General features: G+C 40.0%; 2 protein-coding genes across 4 annotated transcripts in view; one reads left to right on the top strand and one right to left on the bottom strand.

Moving 5' to 3' along the window:
• LOC114080902 (carboxyl-terminal PDZ ligand of neuronal nitric oxide synthase protein) overlaps positions 1 to 25849 on the top strand; it is a 312785-nt gene that overhangs the window by 165501 nt on the left and 121435 nt on the right. The window lies entirely within an intron of this gene.
• Positions 2950 to 3216, bottom strand: LOC114080905 (ATP synthase subunit f, mitochondrial-like). Its single transcript, XM_027922497.2, has one exon. It carries the CDS (start codon positions 3214 to 3216, stop codon positions 2950 to 2952), a length of 267 nt encoding a protein of 88 aa, XP_027778298.1.

Raw genomic sequence — 25849 nt, 5'->3', positions numbered from 1 at the left:
AAATAAAGATGTTGTGTCCACTGAAAACTAAAAAAATAAATATTAAAAAATTCTCTCTCTCTTTAAAAAAAAATAAAGTACATGTATGAAGGCACAAATGGTGTGACTCTACATTGTGTATAACCAGAGATATAAAAAATTGTGCTTTATATGTGTAATGTGAATTGTAATGCTTCTTCCTGTCATATATAACAAATTAGAATAAATTAAAATAATAAAAATAAATTTAAAAATGTTTTTTAAAGTGAGTTACTACAAAAAAAGTCACCAGTGAATCAGGCATGGAGAAGAAGATAACAATAAAAATGTTAGAGGAAAACTGAAAACTGTAGAAGGGTCTTGCATCCGTATTACTCAGCCAAATGTTTTTTAGTCTTAATCTACTTGGATGAAAGCAAAACTAGAAACTAGAGATAATATGTTATTTATGCAAGAAAGACTTTAGGAAGTTCATCTGTGGACCTCTACCTAGAGGAAAGGCTTTCAATCTGTGAGTAAACATACATGTTTATATGTTTTATCTTAAATGTTTAAGGTATGCACATATCATTTTCTATGATTCTTTGCATTCAGATATTTTGACTAATGGCCAACTTTTACTCGTTATGATTACAAAGTTTTTTATTGTAAGAATATTACTGAAGCCAAATTAGATGAGAGCCCCAGATGGCATCTGCTGATACAGGCAGGTGCTCGTGGGTGAGCTGATGAGGCTTATCTGAAACAAGTGTTTGTAAAGTAACTGTTGTTTCGTTTCGCTTTTGGTACTGGGGGTTGAACCCAGGAGCACTTTACCACTGATACCACTGAGCTACATCCCCAGTAATTTTTTAAACTTATTTTTAATTTTGAGACAAAGTCTCACTAAGTTTCCCAGACTGGTCTCAAATTTTTGATTCTCCTGTTTTAGCCTCCCAAATCACTGGAATTACAGGCGTGAGCCACCACACCCAGCTTAAAGTAACTCTCATAATCTCAGGTCATATTATCTTATTGCAAGTTTCTTTTTCCAGTTATTTGATTGAATTGAACACTGTGTGTGTGTGTAAAAATGTTACTGGGGATTAAATCCAGGGGTGCCTTACCACTTAGTTATATCTCCAACTCTTTTTTTTTTTTTTTTTGAGAAAGGGTCTCCTATATTTCCCAGATTGTCCTCAAATTTGTTATCTTCCTGCCTCAGTCTCCCGAGTCATTGGAATTATAGGCGTGTGCCACTGCACCAGGCTGGACTGGATTTTAACATCATATATTCCTAAAATTCAACTTTGTAGCTCAATTTTGAGTAAAGTAAAATTTGACATAATAATTCCACTCTTTGGTTCCTTTCCCTGAAGGAATTTCTTTATTGTTCCTATGGCCTGAATCTCTGAAAATGGTAAGTTTGAACATATAGGTGTGTGCACACTCAACCACATAGGTAAACCACATGTTTAAATTCAGTTAAGCCAATTTTCATTGAGACTACTATCTGAAAATTGTGTTAAGTCATAAGGGCCCAAGAAAATACATGATGAGATCATTGTCCCCAAGAAACTTGGGATGTACCCAGAGGAGTCATATCACTACCTAAGACAAATGGGCTAACTGATGCCATGATGAAGGACCAAGGCAACAGGAGAGCATCCCAACAGGAAAAGCAGCCCAGAAGTAGGGAGATAATGTAGAGGAATTATACAACTCAATAATAATAGCATTATTTACTTTTAAATTGCTTTTACTTGTGTTTGTCTGATTTGATTCTCAAAGTCATTCCAAAAAGCTAGGTATGGTGGTGCACATCTGTAACCCCAGGTTCGTGGGTGATTTGAGGCAGGAGGATTGTAAGTTTGAGCTAGCTTGGGCACTTTACTGAGATCCTGTCTCAAAATAAAAAAATAAAAATGGCTGGGGATGTGGCTCAGTGGTAGAGCACCCTCTGGGTTCTACACCCAGGGTTCAATCCCAGTATCAAATAGAAAAAAAATTCTTGGAAGTAGAAAGGGCTCTCTATTATTACCAGCTAACACTGAGGACACAGATGTAGAGAGAGGTGATTTGTCCAGTAATATGGAGCCAAAGCTCCGACCAGCCTGCCTGGTGTTCAGATTGGTGCCGCTCCCACCACCACACAGCTTTGCATCTTCCGTGCGCATCCACCCACTTAACACCCTAGACACACTAATTGAAACCCATGCCTTAACTGCCCAGGTGAGGCTGCCATATTGTTTTATTGTCCCTCCTTTTTAGTAAGCCGGAGCTACTGCCAATTTCCTTAAATACAGAGATCACACTAACTTCCTGATTGGCCCAAGTTCTGCAGCACCATGTGGCCAGTGGGTGTGTGTTGAGGCATGGGGCTCAGGGTTCCTGTCTCTGGCCATATGGGCAGTGCCTAGGAGCAGTCCTCACCTCCAGCACTTTCTGAATTGTTCTAGGAAATATTTTAGGCTTGTACATTCTGGCCAAGCCTGGGCAAGCTCATCTGGGCCCTAGAATAGCCATTCACTAGGTTGAGTTGCAATTGCAGAGGTACCATTAGCCACCTGGATGAGGGACCTTATAGCACTGCATGCTTCCCAGTGGAGTCCAAATTACACTGTTACTGTGAATGAAGGGTCTGGAAACCACCATCTGTGTTCCCTCCACTGAAGACAAAATCCATAAATGTGTGGGTAATGATAAAAGGTCAACGTGTTGTTTAGGGCCTTTGTGTCTCTACTGGAATACTGTGGAAGATACAAGCAATCTTAAAGAAAGAATATAAGAATATAATATTATATGGTCCTCCTTCATGGTCCATTCATGTATTCAACAATTATTATTATTATTATTATTATTTTACTCTTTTATTGGGTATTGATACTCAGGATGTGAAAGAGTTCCGTGATGAGGTCATGATTTCAGTTCTTCATAGGGGAGACAGTCCCAATCAGGAGTACATAGTATTTTCTCCACACTGGCACCTCTTCAATGGTACTTGTGTCGCCGTGTGTGCTTGAAGTTCTTGTAAGAAAGGCAGTAGCTGAAAAGCATGTATGCTGCCAGCACCATGTTGATTCCTGCAATGCTCCCCTTCTCCCCGTTGATGTAATTGTTGTAGTACTGGTAATAACTTCTCTGAAATGCTCCCACAGTGTCCTTAGGGGTGAAATCCCACATCAGTATCCAGCTTGGAAGCTCCCCTAATTTGACATCCATGAGTTTCTTCTCTTTCATTAGCATGACTGATGCCATCTTGGAGTCCTGGTGTCCGCTGAGCCAGGCTGTGCCTCAGCGATTATTTATTGAGCATTTATTAAGTTCTGGGTAGTATACAAAGTACTGGAGATTTGGTTTATAGCATTGTGGCCCTGCCCTGGCAGAGTTTAGAGTCTACTGAAAGGATATAGATAAGAAAAGGAAGGATCACAGAGGAGTATGATAAATGTGATGGATGCACACTGGAAGCAGAGCAGGGTGCACAGCTATGCAGTGTGGCTGCAAAAGGGCTCTTGGCTAAAGGGACACGTACAGGCCCATACTCTTTTCTTTAAGACATGTACTACCTGGAGGAAGGGGAACCTTTTTGAAACCCACAGCAGGCCCACAGGGACCAGCAGTGACCCTAATTCAAAAGATACCCTATGTAGATTTAGGGTGGAAGGGAAAGCTTCTTGGGAAGAAAATCTGAACTGAGACTTGAGGAATGACTTGAACTAGCCACACAAGGGAGTTGAGGAGAGGTGGGAAAGAACGTTCCAAGAAGAATCATAATCGCCAGCACTGAACATAGTCTTTAGCATATGCCAGGCACTGAGTGGGCTGCTCTAAAAGATTGACCCTTTCTAGAGGAAGTTGCATTTGGAAAAGCATGGGAACACAAGGACCCTTGGCACTTTTGGGGAGAGTGTGGAGTTCAGAGGGCAGAAAGGTCTATGAAGGCTGCAGTGATGATAACAGCTAATTATACTAGCTTCATACTTGTGCTGGGCTAGGCAACTCTGGCCATTTGGTACATATTGAGTCAGTTTATCCTCATGACTCTGTGAGGTGTACTGTTATTGCCCCCCCCCCCCCACCTTTTCATGGTACTGGGGATTGAACCAGGGGCACTCTACCACTGAGCTACATAACCCAGCCATTTTTACTTTATTTTGAGGCAGAGACTCACTAAGTTATGGAGGCTGCCTTAAATTTGTGATCTTCCTGCCTCCTCTCAAAATATTGATCTAGAAGTTTCCTTACTCTAGAAATTCATTTATTCTTGTATTCCTTTATTCATCCTGCATTTATTAAGCACCCACTATGTACCAGACACTCAGCTAGGATTGAGAGAGTAGTGAACACAGTTCCTGATTTCAACCGGATGGAAATTTTAAGACAATCGAACAGGTCAGTTGAGGGTTTTAGAATATGTCTGCAAATTATTTGACAGCCCAGTCTCATTGAGAAGTGGAGTCTGTGACTATTCTCCTTGAATTCTGGGCTGCCCTTCATGATTCACTTAAACAACAGAGTGTAATAGATGTATCTGACTTCTGAGACTGGGTCCAAGAAATGGCCAGGCCAGCTACTGCTCACTCTGAGGGATACTAGCTGCCAAGTCAGAAGCAGACTAGTTTGATAGAGCCATGCTGGAGAGGCCACGTGTGGGCACTCTGGCGACACCTCCAGCTGGGCTCCCAGTTGACAGCCAGCATATCTGCCAGCGTGTGAGTGAGCCATCTTGGCTGTCCAGCCTAGTGAAGCCCTCAGATGACTGCAGTCCTGGCCAACATCCTTCTGTGACTGTCTGCATGACAAACCTCGACATGAACTGCTCAGCCAACCCTCTCTGCATTCCTTACCCACAAAAGCATGAGCAAAAGAAAATGGTGGTTAGACTGCAGATGTAATTTGTTATATAGAAATAGTATCTATAATCATCAACTTCCAAGAATTGATGGGAGCAGTGGCTCAGATGACCCAGTGGAGAAAGGGCTCAAATCAGGACAAAAGAAATTACCTACATCTTCCAGTTCAGTCGTGAGCATAAGACCTCCAGCTGCCTCTCAGCTTTTATTGCTAATTAGTCTTTGGGAAGGAGGGGCCAGGAAAAAACAGAAGAGGAAGTTAAATGAGCATTCTTTAATAAAGAGGAATTTATTTTGCATGTTGCTTTGGGTTTGGCATCCCCCCTAGTACACCGACATACAAGCCCCTCCACCACGGCAGGCAAAGCAGGAGCCTGATTAAATAAGGATCGTCACTGTGGAAGCCTACTGTTCTCAGTCTTTAATCTGGTAATAAACAGTACTCTCTGCTTTGGGCCTGACATCTTGATTAGTTCAACTGTTTGCAAGAGTCTACAGTGGTTTTGCTTCAGAGTGTCAGGTAAGCGTTACTGTGGCAGACAGGCCCCAAGGAGGTAAGAGGGGTAAGGCTGTAACTGGAAAATAAAGGCAAGCTCCTCAGGGTCCTGCCTTATACACACTGGTTAGTGGAGAGGGAGGAGAAGCGAATGAGGCAGGCGAAGGTGAGGAGCAGTGGGCTCCAGCATAGGAACATATATCCTTTCAGAGACCAAGATATTCACTATTTTTTTTTTTTTTTTTTGGTGGTATTGGGGATTGAACCCATAGGCGCTCTGACACTGAGCTACATCCCCCACCATTTTTCTTTTTTATTTTGGGACAGGATCTCCCTAAGCTGTCAAGGCTGACTGACCTTGAACTTTCTGTCCTCCTGCCTCAGCCTTGCTCCCTAGGAGCTGGCCTTAGCCCCCGCTCTTAACCGACCTACTAAAGCAGAAAGTCATGTGTTTTCATCAGGACTATCTAGAAGTAGCTCTTGGGATTGCTTCTGAGAGGCAAGTAAGTATTCTTTCTTAATTAATGTTTCTAATTTTTAGTCAGTTTGAAATTAAAGAACTTTACCCATGAGCTATCCAAAATTTAGCTGTCCGTTCTTGCAGGGACCCCAGAGGAGCAATTTTCAACCTCATTTAACCTGCAAAATAGCTATTATAAGAATTGGTGAAGGATCCCCTTATCACCCCAGGGTGCATGAGTGACAGAAACTTGATTAGGATTCAGGGCTTGTTTTGCCTGGGTCTGCAGCAAGATCTGTTGTTTGATTGAGGTGAGTCCCAGGGTCCTGCTATGAGACGACTTTCCTCCTATCACAGCTCTATCTAATTTTCAAAGACACTTTATCATTGGCAGGGTCTTGCTTTTAAGTTGGAGACTGGCTCTGCCAGGTGAATTGGCCACGAAGGTGTTTTTACCAGCTCTGCTGTGAAATTCAGATTTGTTCTTTATGTCATATTTGTATCACTGAAGTTGAGCTAGTGTGGGTGGAATGGTGGACAGAGGGGGAGTCTGATTGGTGGGACAGGGTCTATTTAGGGAATACCTGGATCCCAAGACTGCTGGGCAGGTTCCAGAAGCCTGTCTTTACTCTCTGGAGGCAAGGTCACTACTGAGATCAGCATTTGGTTTCCACTCTTCCCTGTGGGACATTCTCATAGTCTACTCCTTTGGCACATCCTTTGTCAACATCTTGTTAAACTCCTTAAGCATGGAATGCAGGGATATTTTCATGACTACTGTAAGCTCTATGTGGTTTTGGATAAATAATCATAGGATTACATTTTCTTGCTACTGGAGGAGAATTTAGAGATAATTTAGGTTAGCCCCTTGTATTATACAGATGAGGAATGTGGTATTTTAAGAGATTAAGTGCTTTGTCTGAGGTTATACAACATGTTGATTGACAGAGGTAGGGAGAGAACTCAAAGTTCCTGGCTCTCTATTCAGTATGATTTCTACTGCACCTTATTTCTGTTGCCATATTTTAAAAAATCTGTTAATAAACGTAAAACAGAGTTTCCAGATAATTCTTTATGTAGGTGGCTTATTTGTGCATTTGTTTAGCAGTATTTCTGGCTTCTCACTAGATGCTGGTAGCAACTATTTTCTTGCCCAGTTGTAATAAAGAAAAATGTCTTTGATATGGCCAGATATTGGAGGGCAAAACTGCTCCCTGTTGAGAACTACTCATTTGAAGATTTGAAGTTAGTGCATCTTTCTGGTGCATGCCTGTAATTCCAGTGACTCAAGAGGCTGAGGCAGGAGGATCGAAAATTCCAGGTCAGCCTTAGTAACTCAGTGAGACCCTGTTTCAAAATAAAATAAAATAAAGTAAATTGAAGGTCTAGGGATGTATAGTGGTAAAGTGCCCTTGGGTTCAATCCCTTGATTGCAAAAATAAAAATAAAAAATAAGGTTTCAGGGCTAATACATAATAAGCCTGGTCCTAAAACTGATCAGAACATCCATGAAAAGAGAAATGGGAGAACCCCCTTGGCTACCTGGCCTAAGACAGACTCTAGGCCTTGCTCTGAGCAACAGCATAGGTAACCAGGAGTAGGATTGACTGCCCAAGTCCTGGGTTCACTTCTCACAACTGTCACTTTAGATTTAGTGTTAGTAAGACTATGGGGAGATCTTTTCACCCTTCAGTCTTTGCTTCCTTGTCCGTAAAGGCCCTATTAGTTACTATTCCTCCAATACTTCTTAAGGGAACATGTCCCCAGTAGGTCAAATCCTCCTGTCATTACTCTGATACCATGTACCAGCTCTATTAGAGCAGATCCATGTTGAATGTTGTTATGGTTTAAATATTAGGTGTCCACCAAAAACTCACGTGAGACAATGGAGGAATGTACAGAGGTGAAAGGCTTAGATTATGAGAGCTGTAACCTAATCAATGGATAGATTAATAATTTGAAAGGACTGTTGTCCTGGGTGATAACTATAGGCAGGTACATTGTAGATAGAGGAAGTAGGCCACTGAGGGGTGTGTCTTTGGGGTTTACATTTTGTTCCTGGCACCACATGCTTGTGTGTGCTGTCTCTCTCTCTTTTCTACTTCTGGCTGCTTATAAGCTTCCCTCCACCTTGCCTTTCTGCCATTATGTTCTGCCTACCTTGGGCCCAGAGCACTGGAGTTGGTTGATTATGGACTGAATCTCTGAAATTATGAGCTCAAAATAAACTTTTCCTCCTGCAGCTTATCAGGTATTTTGTTCACAAAAATGAAAAGATAACACAAACGCTTACACTCACCTGTAATTATCTGATTATCATTCATTCTTCATATCTATAAACTTCATTAGGGCAGGGACTAGATCTATTTTTCTTTCACTATTGTGTCCCAAATTCCAACCCACTACATGGTACATAGTAGGATTTAAGTCCACATGTGTTGAACAATTGAATAAATGATTAATTGACCTCATGTATGTGAAAATGATCTGGAAAATATGAAGCACAATGGGAGTGTTTGTGATTCTTACTTGGTGTGGATGATGACAAGAGAATTAATCCTCTTAGCTGTTGGAAACCATTCTGCTTTCAGTAAACTAACAAAACTGCTGACTTTGAAGGACACCATAAGGAAAGGAACTCTTACAAGTTGCCCCATGGTGCCCTATTTCAGGATTCTCTTCATGACCATGCCAAAATATCCAGCCGTCTGTGTCCAGATGCAATATTGCTTTATTCTTTCCATAGATGGTCACTGTGGGAGCCTGGTTGAGTCATATGGACATCTAAAATAGTGAGATATCTATTGGCTAAGTCTGCAGGGAATCTGGTGCTGGACCAGGGAAAATACATTCTGACTTTGGGCTAGGCTGAGAAAAGCACTCTCCACCCCACCATCCCCCATATTTGGTTGAATCCAACTCTATATCCAAAGTGCCCTGAGCATTGGGAGCCAAAGGAAACTGCAGTGGCCAAAGCCCGGGAGAGCTTGCTCCCCCATGCTGATCCATTCAAGGGAACAAAGCCCTTCGAAGTTGCACTGAGCTGGTCTGGAGATGGAAGGCCTTTATGCAGGTTTCCAAGGAGATGACTCAGATGCTGTTACCATAGAAACTGTTGCTACCATCTATTGTCCATCACCCCTTGACAGTAAGGAAGGGGGGTAGTGGTGGTTGTGGTTTGATGGAGAAGGAAACAAGAAGAGTTGGATTTAAGTCAAGATGAAAAAGACATTGAGGTGGATCCCTGATGACTTTAATGGTGTGTATATAACAAAATGTCTAATCTCCAGAAGAAATGAATTAAGGACATGAATGCTCGTGTTTCTTGTTAATTGTGTTGGAGTGAATAAGAATGACCTCCACTCAACTACTGGGCCCTTCATCCAGGATCTCTAGAGCAAACAGTCAAGTGTGATGCTCATCAGCATGGTCCAGACCCAAATACTTGAGCTGCAGGGTTGAAAGAAAACTATCCACCCAATCTCTTCTAAAACTTTTTCCAGGTGAAAGAGAAGCACAGTAAAAGTCACTTTGATTTTTGCTACAACCTCATAATACCCACTGCTATTAAAGTGTTCAGTTTTTAAAATCTAATGAAAGAATATTATGAATAAATTAGGAAAGTTCCATAAATAACAAACACATAGAAAAGCATATGGATAACATCTTAGCATCGAGTCAGATCAGAATTTGAAGGCTAGTCTCATCACTTATTTGCATGATGTTGGCCACTTCCTCTGCCTGAGCCTCAGTTGTCTCTTCTATGTCATGGGGATAGTTACTGCCAGTCCATTTCCTATGATAAAAAACCTTATCAAAGAATTATCTATCATTTGTCAAACTCCATGGCAATGGGTTACTTCAACTGCCACACCTGTGTCTACAGAAGACTTTTGACTTTTTTTATTCCAGGCAGAACCATAATAATTTTTTGGTGTCATTTTAATGTAGTTATTACCAATTACTGTAATATTAAAATTGTGGAAGAGACGACAGAATATGTGCTCACCACTGCCTTTTTGTCGAGGCCGTCAGATCATGTATACCCATCAAGTCTGACAATTAGACCTTTTCACCAAGTAATCCTGGGAGGATAATTTCCATAGAGACTAAGATGCTGCAATTTCAGGAAAGTTCTTCTGTAATAATAGGGATAGAAAGAGGATACCTTGGGAGGAAACAAAAACTGAATCCGACAGGTATTTTGTCAAACCTGCTACACATAGAGAATAGGAGTTGGGGAAGCTCTGGAGTCTAGAAAGAGAAGCAAGAGCAGAAATCATACCACTGCTACCCAAGTCTAACAGCTTTTCCATATCTGTCACATCCTTGAAGTTCATCTTATGAAATAAGTACTTACAAAGCTGCCAGGAGGGACTGTAGCACCATACATCTATTCCAGGAAAGGTCACTCAACCCTGGGCACTCCAGGAGTCAGATAATGGAACATTCAGGTGCTATTGGATGAGACAGAGACTAGAAAACACAGTTCAATTCTTCTCATTCTGCAAAAGTTCCTTATAATGTTCTTATTTCAAATAACACTATTATGCACTGTGGGGATACTCTCAGATCAGAATCATCTGTTTTAAGGGATCAGAAAGGAAGGATCATGAAAGAAAGAGGCAAGGAGAGAAAATGCCTTTCAATCACAAGATTGGTGGCACTGGTCAGCCCTACAAGCAGGAAGGGCAAAACCAGGATGATTCAAGACATGGTAGGAGTTATAATCCTTGTGTATATGTCTTTGTTGATAACCAACAAGAATCTAGCACTAATATAAAACCAGACTATCAAAAAGGGGTTTTTGAAGGGTGGCAGCTGACAGGACTATGGCCTTGCTCCATGGTAAGTGAGATTCATTCTATGATTTAGCTTTAAATATAATTTCTACAGAATTATTTCCAGAGATTTAAAAATCTCTGACTCCCACAATTTTTCTCAACCTTATAAGGGATGGCATTTCTTCTCAACAACATCTTCTCTGCTTCATGGAGGCAAATTTCTCCAAGAGGATAAACTGGCCATGCTCCTTCCTGTTTAGATCTTTCCTCAACACAGTACAAATAGGAGAGCTAGAATGGACCTGACCCATCATATACTAGGCTCTTCATATTAGAATTTTTAAAAACGGAAGCCGACAGACCTAGTAAATGGTGTGTCCATAGTTTAAAAGCCAAGTAGGGGGCTGGATTGTAGTTCAGTGGTAGAGCGCTTACCTAGCACATGTGAGGCACTGGTTTCAATCCTTAGCACTACATAAAAATACATAAAATGAAAGGATTGTGTTCATCTACAATTAAAGTATTTTTTAAAAACTTAGTAGAAGCAGATTCGAGGCCAGTTAAAGCTAGTATGAGCATTCACATGTAAGTCTTTGCGTTGAAATATGCTTTCATTTCCCTTTGATAAATACCCCAAAGTGAAATAGTTGGATCATATGTCAGGTGTATTGGTCAGCTTTTTATCACCGTGACCAAAATACCTGACAAGAATAACTTAGAGGGGCTGGGGATGTGGCTCAAGCGGTAGCATGCTCACCTGGCATGCGTGCGGCCCGGGTTCGATCCTCAGCACCACATACAAACAAAGATGTTGTGACCGCCAAATACTAAAAAAAAAAAAAAAAAAAAAAGAATAACTTAGAGGAGGGAAAGTTTATTTGGGTTCACAGTTCCAGAGGTTTGGTCTGTGGTTGGCCAAGTCCATTGCTCCGGGCCCAAGATGAGGCAGAACATCATGGCAGAAGGGCATGGTGGAGAAGTGTGCTCAACTCATATGACACAAAGAAGCAGGTGCATTTATGGGGGGAAATGGGATTGCAGGGAAGATGCACCCTTCCAGGACATGCCCCCAGTGACCTACCTTTTCCAGCCATGCCCCACCTGCCTACAGTCCACCCAGGTAGTCCATACAAACTAGGATGTACCACTCAGGTTATCATCCTCATAATCTAATCATTTCACCTCTGAATATTCCTGCATTAACACAGGAGCTTTTGGAGGACACCTCACATCCAGACCATGACAATAGATATACGTTTAACTTTTTAAGAGACTACCAAGTTTTTCCAAAGTGACTATTCTAGTTTGCATTTCTACTAGCAGCATGCAAGCATTCCAGGTTCTCTGTGTCCTCATTGAATCTCACAGCAGTATTATTTCTACCACATTATACTACTGTTAACTCAGTCATCTTATTCCAATGTGTATTAAGCTCATTCTCGTCACTATACTATAATACCTTAGATAGAAAGACCATTTTTTTCCTACTAATGCTAGGAATTCATGCCATAACACCCAGCACCAAGGTAAGATATCTAAGAGAAATTCTGAAGTGCTTCCTGATCAATCACCTCCCTATCCTTTATTAAGGACTCTTGTGCTCTTTTAACAGCATCCGATGGCCATCTCCACCATAGCGTTAATCATTGTTTATTGTCCTGTGCATTTGCCTTTCTCTTCACTGGACTATAAGATTTTTTAAAGACAAGACTGAGCCAAATCTTATTTCCTGTATCTCCATGCTCAGCATATATCAGGAGCTCAAAATGATGAAATAAAAAAAATGGATTTTAAAGGGAATCTCAACAGATGCATATGTATCACAGAAATCTCAGCTCTCTCATGGGCAGGTGGTTGTTACTCCATCTTCCTTTGAAACATTTTTTTTTTTGGCTGCTACTCTTGTCTCTTTGGGAAGAATTCTAGCCACAAAGGCATCTGGCCTGCCATCTTTGGGAGAGTGACCTTTCCCCCAATGTTTTAATGCTAGTATAAATAAAATGCTTTAAAAGAGCAAGTGGTTAGAGCTAAGTATGTTCTTTTAAAGAATTTGGTTTGATGAAAAAGATAAACTTTCATCTGTCATCATCTATCATTAAAACAATCCACCTGAGTCTTAGAGGAAAGGATCAGCAACTCATTGCCAAAAAGAATATTTTACTTTGGATATACTAAAAAATCAGTCCAGTATTTTGGTCTAAACAGATGTTTAGACCAAAACATCCATTTCTCTACCAAACCTGATTAGTTGACAGGATTTTAAAATGTCTCATTCAAAAAGCAATGTCAAAAAGGCAGCAGCTGATGGACATCTCAGTTGCTTCCAGTTTTGCCTATTATAGTTAAAACTGCTATGAACATTCACAAATCTCTGCACAGATATATGCTTTCATTTTTGTTGAGCAAATACCTAGAAGTGGAATGGCTGTGTCATATGGCAGGTGTATGTTTAGCATCTGAAGACACTGCAAACCCTTCTCCAGTGGGGCAGCTCCATTCTGTGTTGCCAACAGCAATGTTTGAGAATTCCACTTCCATAGCACCTTCACCAACATTTGATATGGCCAATCTTTAAAATTATTAGCCATTCTTAGAGTTATATAGTGGCCTCTCATTATGATTTTAATTTGCATTTTCATTATGACTAATGATGCTGAACATCTGTTCATAAGCTTGTTTGCCATCTACATACCTTTTTTAAAAAAATATTTTTTTAAGTTGTTGATGGACCTTTATTTTATGTGGTGCTGAGAATCGAACCCAGTGCCTCATACATGCTAGGTAAGTGTCTGTTCAAATCTTTTACCTACTTTTTAAAAATTGGATTGTTTTCTTACGAGTTTTGAAAACTTTTTTTTCTTTGTGGTCCTGGGGATTGAATCCAGAGGTACTCTACTTCTGACCTTTTATTTTTTATTTTGAGACAGGATCTCAGTAAGTTGCCCAGGTTGTGATCCTCCTGCTTTAGCATCTCGAGTCAGGGTTACAGGTGGGCACCACTGCATCTGGCAAGTTTTGATAATCGTTTATATATTCTAAATATAAGTCTATTAGACAGGAATGTCAACAGCAATTGTCTCCCTTAAATTAAAAAAAAAATCCTATTGGTTTCCTCTAACCACACCACCCTTCTCTAACCACACCTTTCCTCAACCAGCCTTCTCTCTGCATTGCCACGGTAGCACTGGTCTAACCATTTAAACAGAGCAACAGACAGTTGTGGTCCTGAGCCCCCATCGTCCTGTCTGGTTACAGTTCATAAGGAAGCAGGATATCTTAAATCCCTGTCACCCACCTGGAAAGAGTTAACATAAGCTGGTTTCTCTAAAATGCACTAACTTCATTTTTTCCTCCTGGAACTGGGAATTGAATCCAGGGGCACTTTACCATTGAGCTACATCCCTAGATCTTTTATTTTTTTTTTACACCTTTGGGTTAAATCCCCAGTACCACAAATAAAATAAAATGTACATAAAGTACCCTTTTTATTATTCTAGTAGGAGCTTCTAATGAAGGATGAAATGTTTGTGTCATTGTCTCTAAATTTTTTAGTCCATGCCTCATTTTCATCTCATAGTAGGTTTTGGCCACAGTAAGTTCTTGGTAAATGATTATGGATTAAGTCCCCATTAAGTGAGCATTTAGTTATTGGGAGGCCTGGTTCTCGTTATTGTATTGGGGGCTGAAGTTTGTAGAACACATGCCATCTAGCTGAGATTTCTGGTGACCAGGAGCAGCTTGGCAGGACCATCATGTGTGTGTGAATGGGTGAACAATAATATTGCCCCTGCCACATGTGCCCATGGCTAATTTCCCCAACAGAAGCCAAAGGCCTTGATGGAAAGGAGATTAGCATATAGGAGCAGGAAATAGCAGAGCTGAGGTATCCGTTGGACAGAGGTGAGAATGTCTCAAGAGCAAACAGAGGGGCTGTTAGATGAAAACAGCATAAGAAACTTGGACCGCTAAAGAGGTAGAGCTGGCAAGAGAGCTCCACTACCACCTTTCTGGGCATAGCAGGTGATGGGCTCAGTAAGGAATATCAGGCTTTCAGAGTGTATGTGGATGTGTTTACAGCGGTGAGCATGCCATGAGAGGATGGGACTAGTGAGTGGGTACAAAAAAGGGATATGCAGATAGGTTGCTCTAAGTTATAAGCTACTACAGTGCTTTAGAGTATATCATAGTCTATCAAATATTACAGATTATGTTGTAACTCTAGACCACAATGAGCCAGGAACAGAGCCAGGCATTTTACCAATACAGTTTGCAATGTGTGTTGTATTTCTCTTTTGCAGATAGAGGCTGAGGCTGAGGCTTAGATGGTTTGAATAACTTCCTGGGGCTCACACAGATGGTAGATGTCTGATCTGCCTTTGGATCCAATTTTTTCTCCAAGTCCATATTCTTTCCACAATTCCTGTTTCCTCCCTAAAGAGATTCTTTGTGGTCCATTTCAGTTCCGGCATTCTATGATATCAGGCATTCTATGATACCGTCAAATGCTTTTCTTCCAAAGGCCCTCTAAAAAGCTTTTAGAATTCCAGGAATAGTACCTATTGAATGTGCTCATGTTAACACGTTTACATCTCCCTTGGGGCTGTGGAATCAGGAGGGTTAATTAGCGTCTGTTGGGCTGTTCTAAAGTACAAGGGCTCAGAGATGACCTTGACAGCATTTTATTTTGAAGTGGCTCCCAGAGTTTGTATTATAGATCCATCACTCCCACCCCCACCTCATCTTTGGTATTCGTGAATGAGGTGGCTCTTCCTCAGGAAGCTAGGGTCAGCATTTTTCCTGCACTTGCCTTTCCAGCTGTCCCTGGGCAAACAGGAGTCAGCATTTCAGACTCTTTCCCAGGAGGCTGTTTCTTCTACTATTTCTTGCCAAGCGATCTGGATGGCTGGCTTAGGGGTGAGATTTTAGATGCAGGGCATTTACTGATGAAGATTATTTGTTTTACAGACAGGCAATGAATTGTTTTGTGGTATCCATATTCTCTGATTTCCCCTGTCTCGATGTTTCACTGCTGTGTAATAAGGTGCTGATCAGGACAGGAGTCCCAGCCAGGGTAAGAGTTTTATTCAGTGGCCTGAAACAAGCAAGGTCAAGTGGATCCTTTGGAGAATGACTTCTATAATATTGTGAACTTATTGCATGCACAACAGAAAGGTTGAAAAACAAAAGTAGGCCAGTTTTTCTTTTATTTCTATTCTGGTACTGGGGATTAAACCCAGGGGCTCTTTACCAGTGAGCTACATTCCCAGTTCTTTTTATTTTTTTTATTTTGAGGCAAGGTCTCACTAAGTTGTTGAAGGTCTTGCTAGGTGGCTGAGACTGGTATTGAACTTTTGATCCTTCTGCCTCAGCCTCCTGAGTCACTGGGATTACCAGAGTGCTCCAGGGCACCCAGCTTCAGTGATTATTTTCTACAGGAACAAGCAGGCCCAGATGTTACGGAAAGAAATACGATTAATAAGAATTGGGTAAATTGCAGTAAAGGTGTGGAGGTAGGAAATAAAGTATCAACTGTACACATAGTCCAGACCATGAGAATATATCTGGCATATGGCAGAGCATCTGAATGATGATTTTGACCGTCTGTCATCTGATGTGTTGGTAAATGTTCCTGTAGCTGTTTTCCTTATTTTGACTTTGAGCCAAACTGAATCTTCTAATGGATTTTATTCCCCTTCTGAAAGGTCTCTATGACATTCTGACTTCTAGCTGGGTGCAGTGTTGCTTGCCTCTTACATGTGAGTTCTCAGAGAGGGTAGTGTGCCCACAAACCAGTCTATCAGTGACTCAGGAGGCTTAGGCAGGAGGATTGCAAGTTTGAGGACAACCTCTGCAACTTAGGGAGACCCTCTCTCAAAATGAAAAATAAAAAGGGTCAGGGATGTTGCTCAGTGGTATAGCACCCTGGGTTCAATCCCCAGTACCACAACATAAACAAAAAACAAAAGATTCTCTTTGTGAATCCTTGGGGTTTTCAGTTGTTGACTAAAGACGACACTGGTCGTAGACACTATTTAACTTGCTGTGTCCTTTTTGACCTGCTTGTGTAAACTGAGCATCCTTGAATGCCAGCATCACTCACTCTCCTTGTCCACATTGCCTCCTAGGCGTGGAAGCCCACTTAGTTTGCTTTCCCTCTTCCTCTCTCAGACACATACACATTATTATTCCTCTTCCATAGACACACCCCTAAATGTGCACATGCACACATAAATGTGTGGCTTTTTCTTATGTGGAGTAATGGGGTCTACTGTCTCTTGAGAATGAGTGCTTGATGATGCAAAACTAATTTCTCATAGTCTTAGGGTCCCTTACACATTTGGTCTGAGTCTTGGGATGCCTGGGACTTCGATTTTTTATTTTATTTTATTTATTTTATCTTATTGGTATTGGGGATTGAACCCTGGGGTGCTCTACCATTGAACTACATCCACAGTCCTTTTTATTTTTATCTTGTGACAGGATCTTGCTAAGTTGGTCAGACTGATCTTGAACTTGTTATTCTCCTGCCTCAGCCTACCAGTGGTTGGGATTATAGCTGTGCACTGGTGTGCCCAGCTAGGGCCTTTGATTTTTTTGACCTGGTGCTCTCCAATCACCCATTAACAACTGCCTATGAATGTGTCCCTCATTAAGAAATCAGTTATTTTGGATGAGCTCTACCCTTCAGTCATCTAATACTTCTAGTGCCTACCACTTACAGGGCATCCTCTTCTTGCTTCAAGTTGTTCCTAGGTCAGGCTAACTTTTGTTCAGCCCTTTTACAAGCATTGGTCAGAAAGCTAAGGAGTTATAGGTGAAAGAATCATACTGGAAAGAAAATAAAAGCACAGATGGGCAGGTAGGGGTCTAAGACAATAAAAATTTAGCTTATTACACAGCCACCCATATGCAGGCCTATACTTATGACAGATGCAGCAGAAACTTTTGGTTGGAGGAATATTTAGAGAAGGAGCTCTGGAAAGAAGTTGACCAAGACCAGGGAGTTGGCACATCCGGAAGACGGAGGAAACCAGCGAAGTTCACATATGTATATGTCATTTTATCTAAGTGCCTTTAAGTATCTTTGTGAAGAGTAAGAAAGCCAGGCATGTGTGTAGACACTGTCAGAGGCAACCTCATCTGCAGTGCTAGTGGCTGCCATTTTATGGGTGGTGTCTTCAGGCCAGAGGACCAACTTGGTGCCATGGCTCACCATGAGCATAGCCTGAGGTTGCTGGATCTGATTAAGCTTCCATCTCTTTAGATTTTTCTTCTGGCCATAAAAGCTTCTCTTCTTTAAATTTTGGTGAGAACGTTTCTTCCTTTAAGCAACTCCATTAATCAAGTATTTCAGATTTATTGCCTGGTTTTGGATATTTAAAAAATTGGCCAGAATCTGTTCCCTGGCTAGATTTTGAGCCTTGTTTCAAACCACTCCTTCCTCATTTCCTCCAGCACAGGACTGTTTGCATTTGCTTAACACTGTCTAGAGCTTTCTGCACTTGTTCTTACCCAATCTCCCCCAGCCCTTATGTTCCCCTCTTTCCTTCTCTGTCTGGAAAACCTTTAGTCATCCTTCTTTGTCACACAGTATTTATGACAATGGAATGCCTGTGAACCCCATAAGAACAGAAACCATACCTTAGTAATTTTTTGTATGCCCTGCAGTGTCCTCTTACCCCTGTGTGCCACACCAGGAATATGAGTGGGATGTAGAAGGTGGTGATGGTGGTTAAGGGAATATTGACATATGAACAGCCCGACTAGATGGGAGGCATACAATGCAGCTCCAACCACTCATTTTATCTGTAATCTTTTTCTTCCGTGTAATCTGGCACTATGTCTCACAATTCTTCTTTCTCACCTCTATTTACTCCCCGTGTTGATACATAAATGGTCTTTTGTGGTTCCACATGTCTTTTCTTCCCTGGCCCAACTCCCAGCTCCAGATATTTACGTCTCCCCATAATAACACCCTTGAAATGTGCAGTGGAAATCATCTGACAATAGTGCCCGGCTGACATGTTGTGGGACTGCGTGATATTCTGACAGCTGTTGATGTTCAGTTCATATCATTTTTAATTCTCTATGTTGCTTCCCTCTTACATGTGAGTTCTCAGACAGGGTAGTGTGCCCACAAACCAGTCTACCTCTGAGATAAGTAAGTGGGTCTCTTTAGGATTTATCATCATTAAATACTGCATTTAAGTGCTTATAAACCTAGTGGGTTTGATGTAAAGTCAACAATGGGGATAATTTTGGGGTTGGCAAAGGATGTAATGGGGGTTTTCAGTGGTGAGTGGACAATGTTTGGTGTGTTCTATTAGGACCTCTGATGGCTGATTTTATGTGTAAACTTAAGAACCCTGCCTAATACAGGGCCCTTTCCCTCTGTCTGTGGCCACCATGGTAAGGTTTAGCATCTGTTGTTTACCATTGCTGATACTGGCTAGAAAAGGAGATCTCTCATAGGGTTGTCTAGTTGTGATTCTCATTATCTGGGACAGAGAGCCCATGTGTTTGTATACACATGTCCTCTCCGTGACCACACCCCAGTTGTTCTCTCATCTTTTCTGAATTAAATTGCTTTTGGGTGACTGATTTGAGCAACATTTCCAGACTTTTGAAAGACTATCCCACGTTCATAAAGGCATTCCTAAGATGTTTCTGGAGCTGTAAATCAGACTATTAATTATAAACACTTGAAAGAAAGTACTGGTTTCCCTCTATAAGCACAGCAGTCTATTTCCAACAATACAAACAGTCTCTTATGTTTGAATAGACAGTCTTAGGATGCTGCTAGTGTCTGATTTTCTTTTCCATGAATTTTTCATTTTTGTGATTACTTTTGAAAATGTTTTGTTCAAGTTTTACATAATAGTTTAGCTTTGCCTTTCTATGTTTGGAATTTCATAAACATAGTTCCATTATTCAATATTTATATGGTTTTGATTTGGTTTTTGCATTTTCTTGTGGAATTTAACTATATGTGAGATTTTTTGAACTGCTAAAAATCATTAAATGTACTTTCAATTATTTTAAATTCACACAATGTAAATACACAGTCAAAAAGTGTTAAGGATTTTAAATGTTTTGAAAAGCATTAAAACGTAGCCATGTGTATTTTGAAGTTGCAGGTCTTATTTTAAGATTAGTTAAGTTTCTGAAATTTGGCTTATGAAAAATGAAGTGTATTATGTTAGGGAAAGAATTTGGCTGTTAGATTTTCTAGTTGTTTTTATTCCCTATTTATTTGTAATTTAAAAAATCTATACTTTTTTTTTTCTCCCAAGAAACTAAGATACTCTCAAAAACCACATTAGCAACTGCTTACTTATTCCACTTCATTTATTTGTGTTTTGTCTTCTCTCAGAATCCCTTCTAACTTCTCCCCCTTTGAAAATGTAGTGATATTGTTTCTAAGGGAAGAATGAAGAACGATGTCATGGTTATGAATGGGACTTTAGTGACCACCAAGAGTGCCGTATATCAAGGCCAAGTGACAGAGCTCAGCTTTACCTATGAAGTTGCTAATGGGGTTTGTTGTCAGAAGCTTAAAATATATACAGCTGTAGCAATTCCGGATAGCCCATGTGGAATGAGTGTGTGTTTGTGAAGCCATGTGTATATGATTGTGAAATATATCCCTGCATTACAGATCATCTGGGTTCTCAGATCTGTAGGGTGGAGGCTTGAAACCTATGAAATCAAGCCCCCAGCATCTAACATAGGAAATGGAGAAATATACATTTTCAAATATCAGTTTTATAATGTCAGCATTAATGCAGATGAGAGCTTTGTAATTGATGCATGTAATCTAAAGGCATTCATATAATTAGACATGTTGTCTAATTTAACTTGCCTGCATTTACATTTCTCTAAATATAAATGTTTGATGAATAGTAGAGGCAAGTTGTGACCAATGGATCAGAGCCTGAATCATATTAAGCAGCACCTGATAATGTATACTCTTTGGCATGTCTCTTTTAAAACTGCATCTAGCCAGGTACAATGGTACACACCTGTAATCCCAGGAGTTTGGGAGGCTGAGGCAGGAGGACTGAAAGTTCAATGCCAGCCTTGAAACTTAGCAAGCCCTTCTCTAAAAAGGCTGGGGATGTAGCTCAGTGGTAGGGTGTCCCTAGGTTCACCCAGTACTGAAAACAATACAATACAAAAGGAAACAGCATCTAGATCTTGGAACTCACTCTTGATTATCATCAGGGTAGATATTTGTATTTCTTTGTTAATGTCTTAGGGTCATTTGAAACCAAGTATGATTACCTATTGTAGTAAACTCACTACAATGCTATTCGAGCTAAAAAAGGAGGTGTGGTTGCAAAGTAATGAGACTGATATTGATGTGTTTATATATTGGTTTTGAAATATCTTCTTTAAGGAATATTTCCTCAAGGTTTCAAGCAATAATTATTTCATTGAAATTTATTGTATTCCCAAAGTATCTGCTTTGTTATTTATTTAACTACATAAGTTCAGATATACTTGGCAGAAATAAATCTCTCTGATAAATAGAGTAATACCTTTCAAAATTAATAATCACTTAATTAGAATACATTGTCATCTGTCATGTCCTCCTTGAATCAAATATGCCCTGATGTCACCTTATATGGCAACAGATGTGATTAAGATAATTTATATGGGGAGATTGTCCTGGGTTATACTGGTAGATCCGATTTAATCACAGAGGTCCTTATAAGACAAGGTATTAGGGTCAGAAAGAGTGAAATAGTCTATGCTATTCTCCTGCCCTGATATAAAGGAAGGAACCAGAGGCCAAGGATGGAAGGCAGCCTTTAGAAGCTAGAAAAATAAAAAAATATATATTTATATTCCCTTAGAGATTTTATAAAAAGATAAATTCCCTGCAGATTTATTTGAGACTTCTAACCTCTAGAACCTAAAGAGAATAAATTTGGAGGGGAAGTATTACTGGTAATTGAATCTAGGAGTGCTTTACCACTGAGGTATATCCTTATCCATCCATCCAATTATTTATTTGTTTGTTTGTTTGTTTATTTATTTATACCGGGGATTGAACTCAGGGGCACTCAATCCACTGAGCCACATCCCCAGCCCTATTTTGTATTTTATTTAGAGATAGGGTTTCACTGAGTTTCTTAGCACCTCACTTTTGATGAGGCTGGCTTTGAACTCGTGATCCTCCTGCCTCAACCTCCTGAGCCACTAGGATTATAGGCATGTGCCACCATGCCTGGCTAAAAATTTTTTTTAAAAAATTTTTTTGAGATGGTCTTAGTAAGTTGCTGAGGCTGGTCTTGAACTTGCTATCCTTCTGCCTCAGTCTCTTGAGATGCAGGGACTATAGGCTTGCCTCACTGTACCTAGCAAATTTGTATTATTTTAAACCACTAAAAATGTGGTAATATTTTATAGTAGCAAAAGGAAAGTAATACATTGTCCCTTTCCTAAAATCAGGTGACTGAATTTGTTATCAATATAATACCATCTGTTCAATAAAATTTTGGTATCAATTGTATGTCAGGTGTTCTGAATGAAAGTCAGTGTTGTGCATCTCCAGATCTAGATTTGCTGTGGATATATTCCAATTGCAAGATTGAGCTGGGAAAAGGGAGGTAAACAGATCATTGCAATAGAGTGGTTCAGGTTGCTGGAACTGAATTATGAGTGAAAGGTGGTATGAATTCAGGTGAAGGGCAGCTGTCTTATTTTGTCTTATTTTGAGAGACTCAGTGCAGCTCATGTTCACATGGGCCTTGTGTGTGTGTGTGTGTGTGTGTGTGTGTGTGTGTCTATCTTCAGGGTGGCCGTAGGGGATTAAAGGGAAGCTTGCCTGATAGAGAAAGTGGTAGATGGGCAAAGGGTATTTCAGGTGAAGCAAAAAGTGGAAATTGCCCTAGGTTGATTTTTGTTTGAAGAGAGTAGATGAAGTCCCTTCCAGAGACTATGACACCTGGTTTGATTTTCTAAGGTCCTCTTTCCTTTCCATCTAGCATTTTGGATACATATTTGGTCTGTCAAATTAAAATTTCACCTGTGGATAAAAGAAGCATTACTCATGATAAATATAAACTGGAGGAATACCAAACCCGTGGTCCATGAAATTTCTGTGTTTTTCCAGAAGACTTAATTGTTTCATTGACCACAGCAAAGGCGGGATCCTGATCAAGAGATCCTCTCTGTTTTCAGATGCTGCAGGCTCTCAAAGTTTTCTTCATAAAATCTCACAAGAATGAATTATGTCACATCTTCTCTTTTAGTTTAAATTTGTGGGTATTCATTATTGTTTGGAGGAGAGAAACTTCATCATAGTGAAAATCTAATGACATTCTAATGAGAAAGTTTTGTTAATTCACAGCATGAGAGAATGAAGAACACAGGATCATATTTAGGTTAACTAATATTTTTATGAAGTGAAAATAGTGTATCTGGTTCACCAAGAATTTATAGCTACTTTTAATTGCAAATTATGTAGACTGAGTTAGCATGCTTTTGTTCCTACTTAACAGTTATCACATCTAAAATGTTTATTGAATAGCAGCTAAGTGCAAAACATTATTAATTACTGTGGGGGGGGGTGGTGGTTAAAGCTACCAGTAATCTAAATAAGAACAGTATAAAAAACTACATTTAACTAAGGCTTCATCTTACTCCAACTAGACTGGTAATCATCAAGAAGACAAATAATAATAAATGCTGGTGAGGATGTGGGGCGAAAGGTACACTTATACATTGTTGGTGGGACAACAAATTAGTACAAATACTTTATTTATTTATTTTTAGTGTAACCACTTTAGAAGCAGTATGGAGATTCCTCAAAAGACTAGTAGTAGAACCACCATATGACTCAGCTATCCCAGTCTCTAGTGTTTATCCAAAAGAACTGAAATTAGCATGCTACAATGATACACATGCACATCAATGTTTATAGAGCACAATTCACAATAGCCAAATTATGAAAAAAGCCTAAGTAACAGTCAACAGATGAATAGACAAAGAAAATGTGGTATATATACACAATGGAGTTTTAATCAGCCATTAAGTAGAAAGAAATTATGGCATTTGATGGTAAATGGATGGAAATGGAGAATGTCATGGTAAGTAAAATAAGCCAGACTCAGAAAGTCAAGGGCCAAGTGTGTTCTCTCATATGTGGAAGGTGAAGCAAAATAAGGAATAAAAATGTGGAAGGGAGGAATCCCATGAAAATAGAAGGGAGATCAGTGGAGTAGAAGAAGGGGATTGATGGGGAGGAAGGAGTAGGAAAAAGGGAAGAACATGGTGGATTGAAGTTGACCAAATTATGCTATGTACATATATGAATATACCTCAGTGAATTTCACCTTTCTGTATATCTGTAAAGCACCAATTTAAAAAAAAAATAGAATGTTTTGTGTTGCTATAACAGAATATCACAGACGAGGTGATTGATAGAGCATTTATTTCTCATGGTTCTGGAGGTTGGGAAGTCTGAGATCAAAGTGCTGGCTTTCGTTTGGCAAGGCCCTTCTTGCTGTTTGTTTGCTGGATGGAAGGGAAAGAGGACTAGAGATAAGAAACTCAATCTAAAGAACCCTTTTTATAATGGCATTAATCTATTAACTAAGAGAACCTCTGCACCTTTCACTGGGCTCCACCTCCCAAAACTGTTTCATTGGGGATTAAGTTTTCAACACACAAATTTCTAGGAGACCTATTCAAACCATAGTCAGCCACATAGGTCTAAAATTGTCATTTCCTTTGGTTTCATATCGAGGTGTGTCTATAAATACATTATTGGCATTTCTTTTTTTCTCCTTACTCTCCTCCTTGCCAATCTCTTATATATTTGCAAATCTCCACAGATAATCCAGAATTTGTATTTCTGGCTTAGATCTCTTTTCTGACTCCAAATTCTATTTACATATCCACTGCTTATGTAACATCTCTTCTTGGATTTCTCAAAGACACCTCAAAAAATTTGTGTCCAAAATCAAACTCTTGGTCTTTTTTCATAAATCTGGTATTATTTCCTTATCCTGATCCAGTGACTGGCACCACTGGTGTGCATAGCACAAACCTTTAAAACCGCCCTCTTGGTTCCCTGCTCTTCCTCCTGGCCCATATCCAATCCAGCCCCAGGTGCTGTTGCTTTTACTTCTAGATCAGCCCTTGAATCCAGCTGCTCCTCTCCTTTTCCACCACTTGCCTCATCCTTCCAGTCTAATTGAACTGTTACCATCAGAATCTTCTCTCTGCATCTGTACCAGCCCTTCCCTCTTAATGTTTGAAATAAGAAGAGGCTGCTTCTATCAGAGTTTTAGCATCACTAAGGTTGATACAGAGAATTATGTTAGCATATTCCTGAAGGCCTCACCAATGTGTGAGAAAACGGTTGTGGAATTTGGCTGATTGGCTACGTGTATTTATCACCTCTCCATTCTGAAGCTCCGGTGAAATAATCAGTAGGCCAAAGAAAATAGGAGAGAAAATAGTCAATAAAGCAATTTCACACAACTTTTTTTTTTTTTTCCTGGTCCTGGATCTTGAACCCAGAGACACTCCACTGAGGGATATCCCCAGCCTTTTAAAATTTTTTGAGATGGGGTGTTGCTAAGTTACTGAGGCTGGACTTGAACTTATGATCCTCCTGCCTCAGCTTCCTGTATCTCTCAAATTACAAGCATGTGTCACTATATCTGGCTTCAACAATTTTATTTTTTCTGAGAAAACTTTTTTAAAACAATAAAATAAGACATTTTAGTAATATTTTAGCAAAATATACTTTTACAACTTTTTTCAAAACTAGTTTTAGTAATAATTTTTAAAATTCTTTTTAGTTAAATGCAACACCTGGATACACCTTGACACAATCACAAAATTGTGGAAATGCAACACCTGTTATACCTTGACACAATCACAAAAGTGTGGAACACAACCTGCTCCATCCAATTCATTCCCCAGCACTTTCTCACACCCCACAGAAGTCATAATAGCTTTCTAAAAAATTGAATGTAGGAGTTGGTATTAATGGTTTCAACAGAGCATAAGCAACAAGCAACGTCTTTAGTCCAAAGTCTACAGGAAGGGATATTGATGGGCAAATAAGGTGAATGGTGCTGGAAAACTTGGACATGAAGGTCCTAATTGTTGCATAAGGCAGGATTGTGAAGTTCCAAATCAAAAGACCTTAAGTAAGAGTGTTCACATTGAAGTGGGAGGACTCTGATGCTCCCTTCCATTTCTAAAATATTGATTGTGAGATTTTTCTCTGGAAAAATAGTGTCCCAGAGAAAATATCGGTAGGCCTGGACTT

Source organism: Marmota flaviventris, chromosome 10 (assembly GCF_047511675.1).
Source record: "Marmota flaviventris isolate mMarFla1 chromosome 10, mMarFla1.hap1, whole genome shotgun sequence".
NCBI classification, from domain to species: domain Eukaryota; kingdom Metazoa; phylum Chordata; class Mammalia; order Rodentia; family Sciuridae; genus Marmota; species Marmota flaviventris.
The sequence above is the reverse complement of the archived record's forward strand: the minus strand, read 5'-3'. Positions and strand labels throughout refer to the sequence as shown.

What these genes read in the sequence shown, in the direction of transcription:
- LOC114080905 (XM_027922497.2), bottom strand. Translation starts at nt 3,216, where the DNA reads ATGGCATCAGTCATGCTAATGAAAGAGAAGAAACTCATGGATGTCAAA.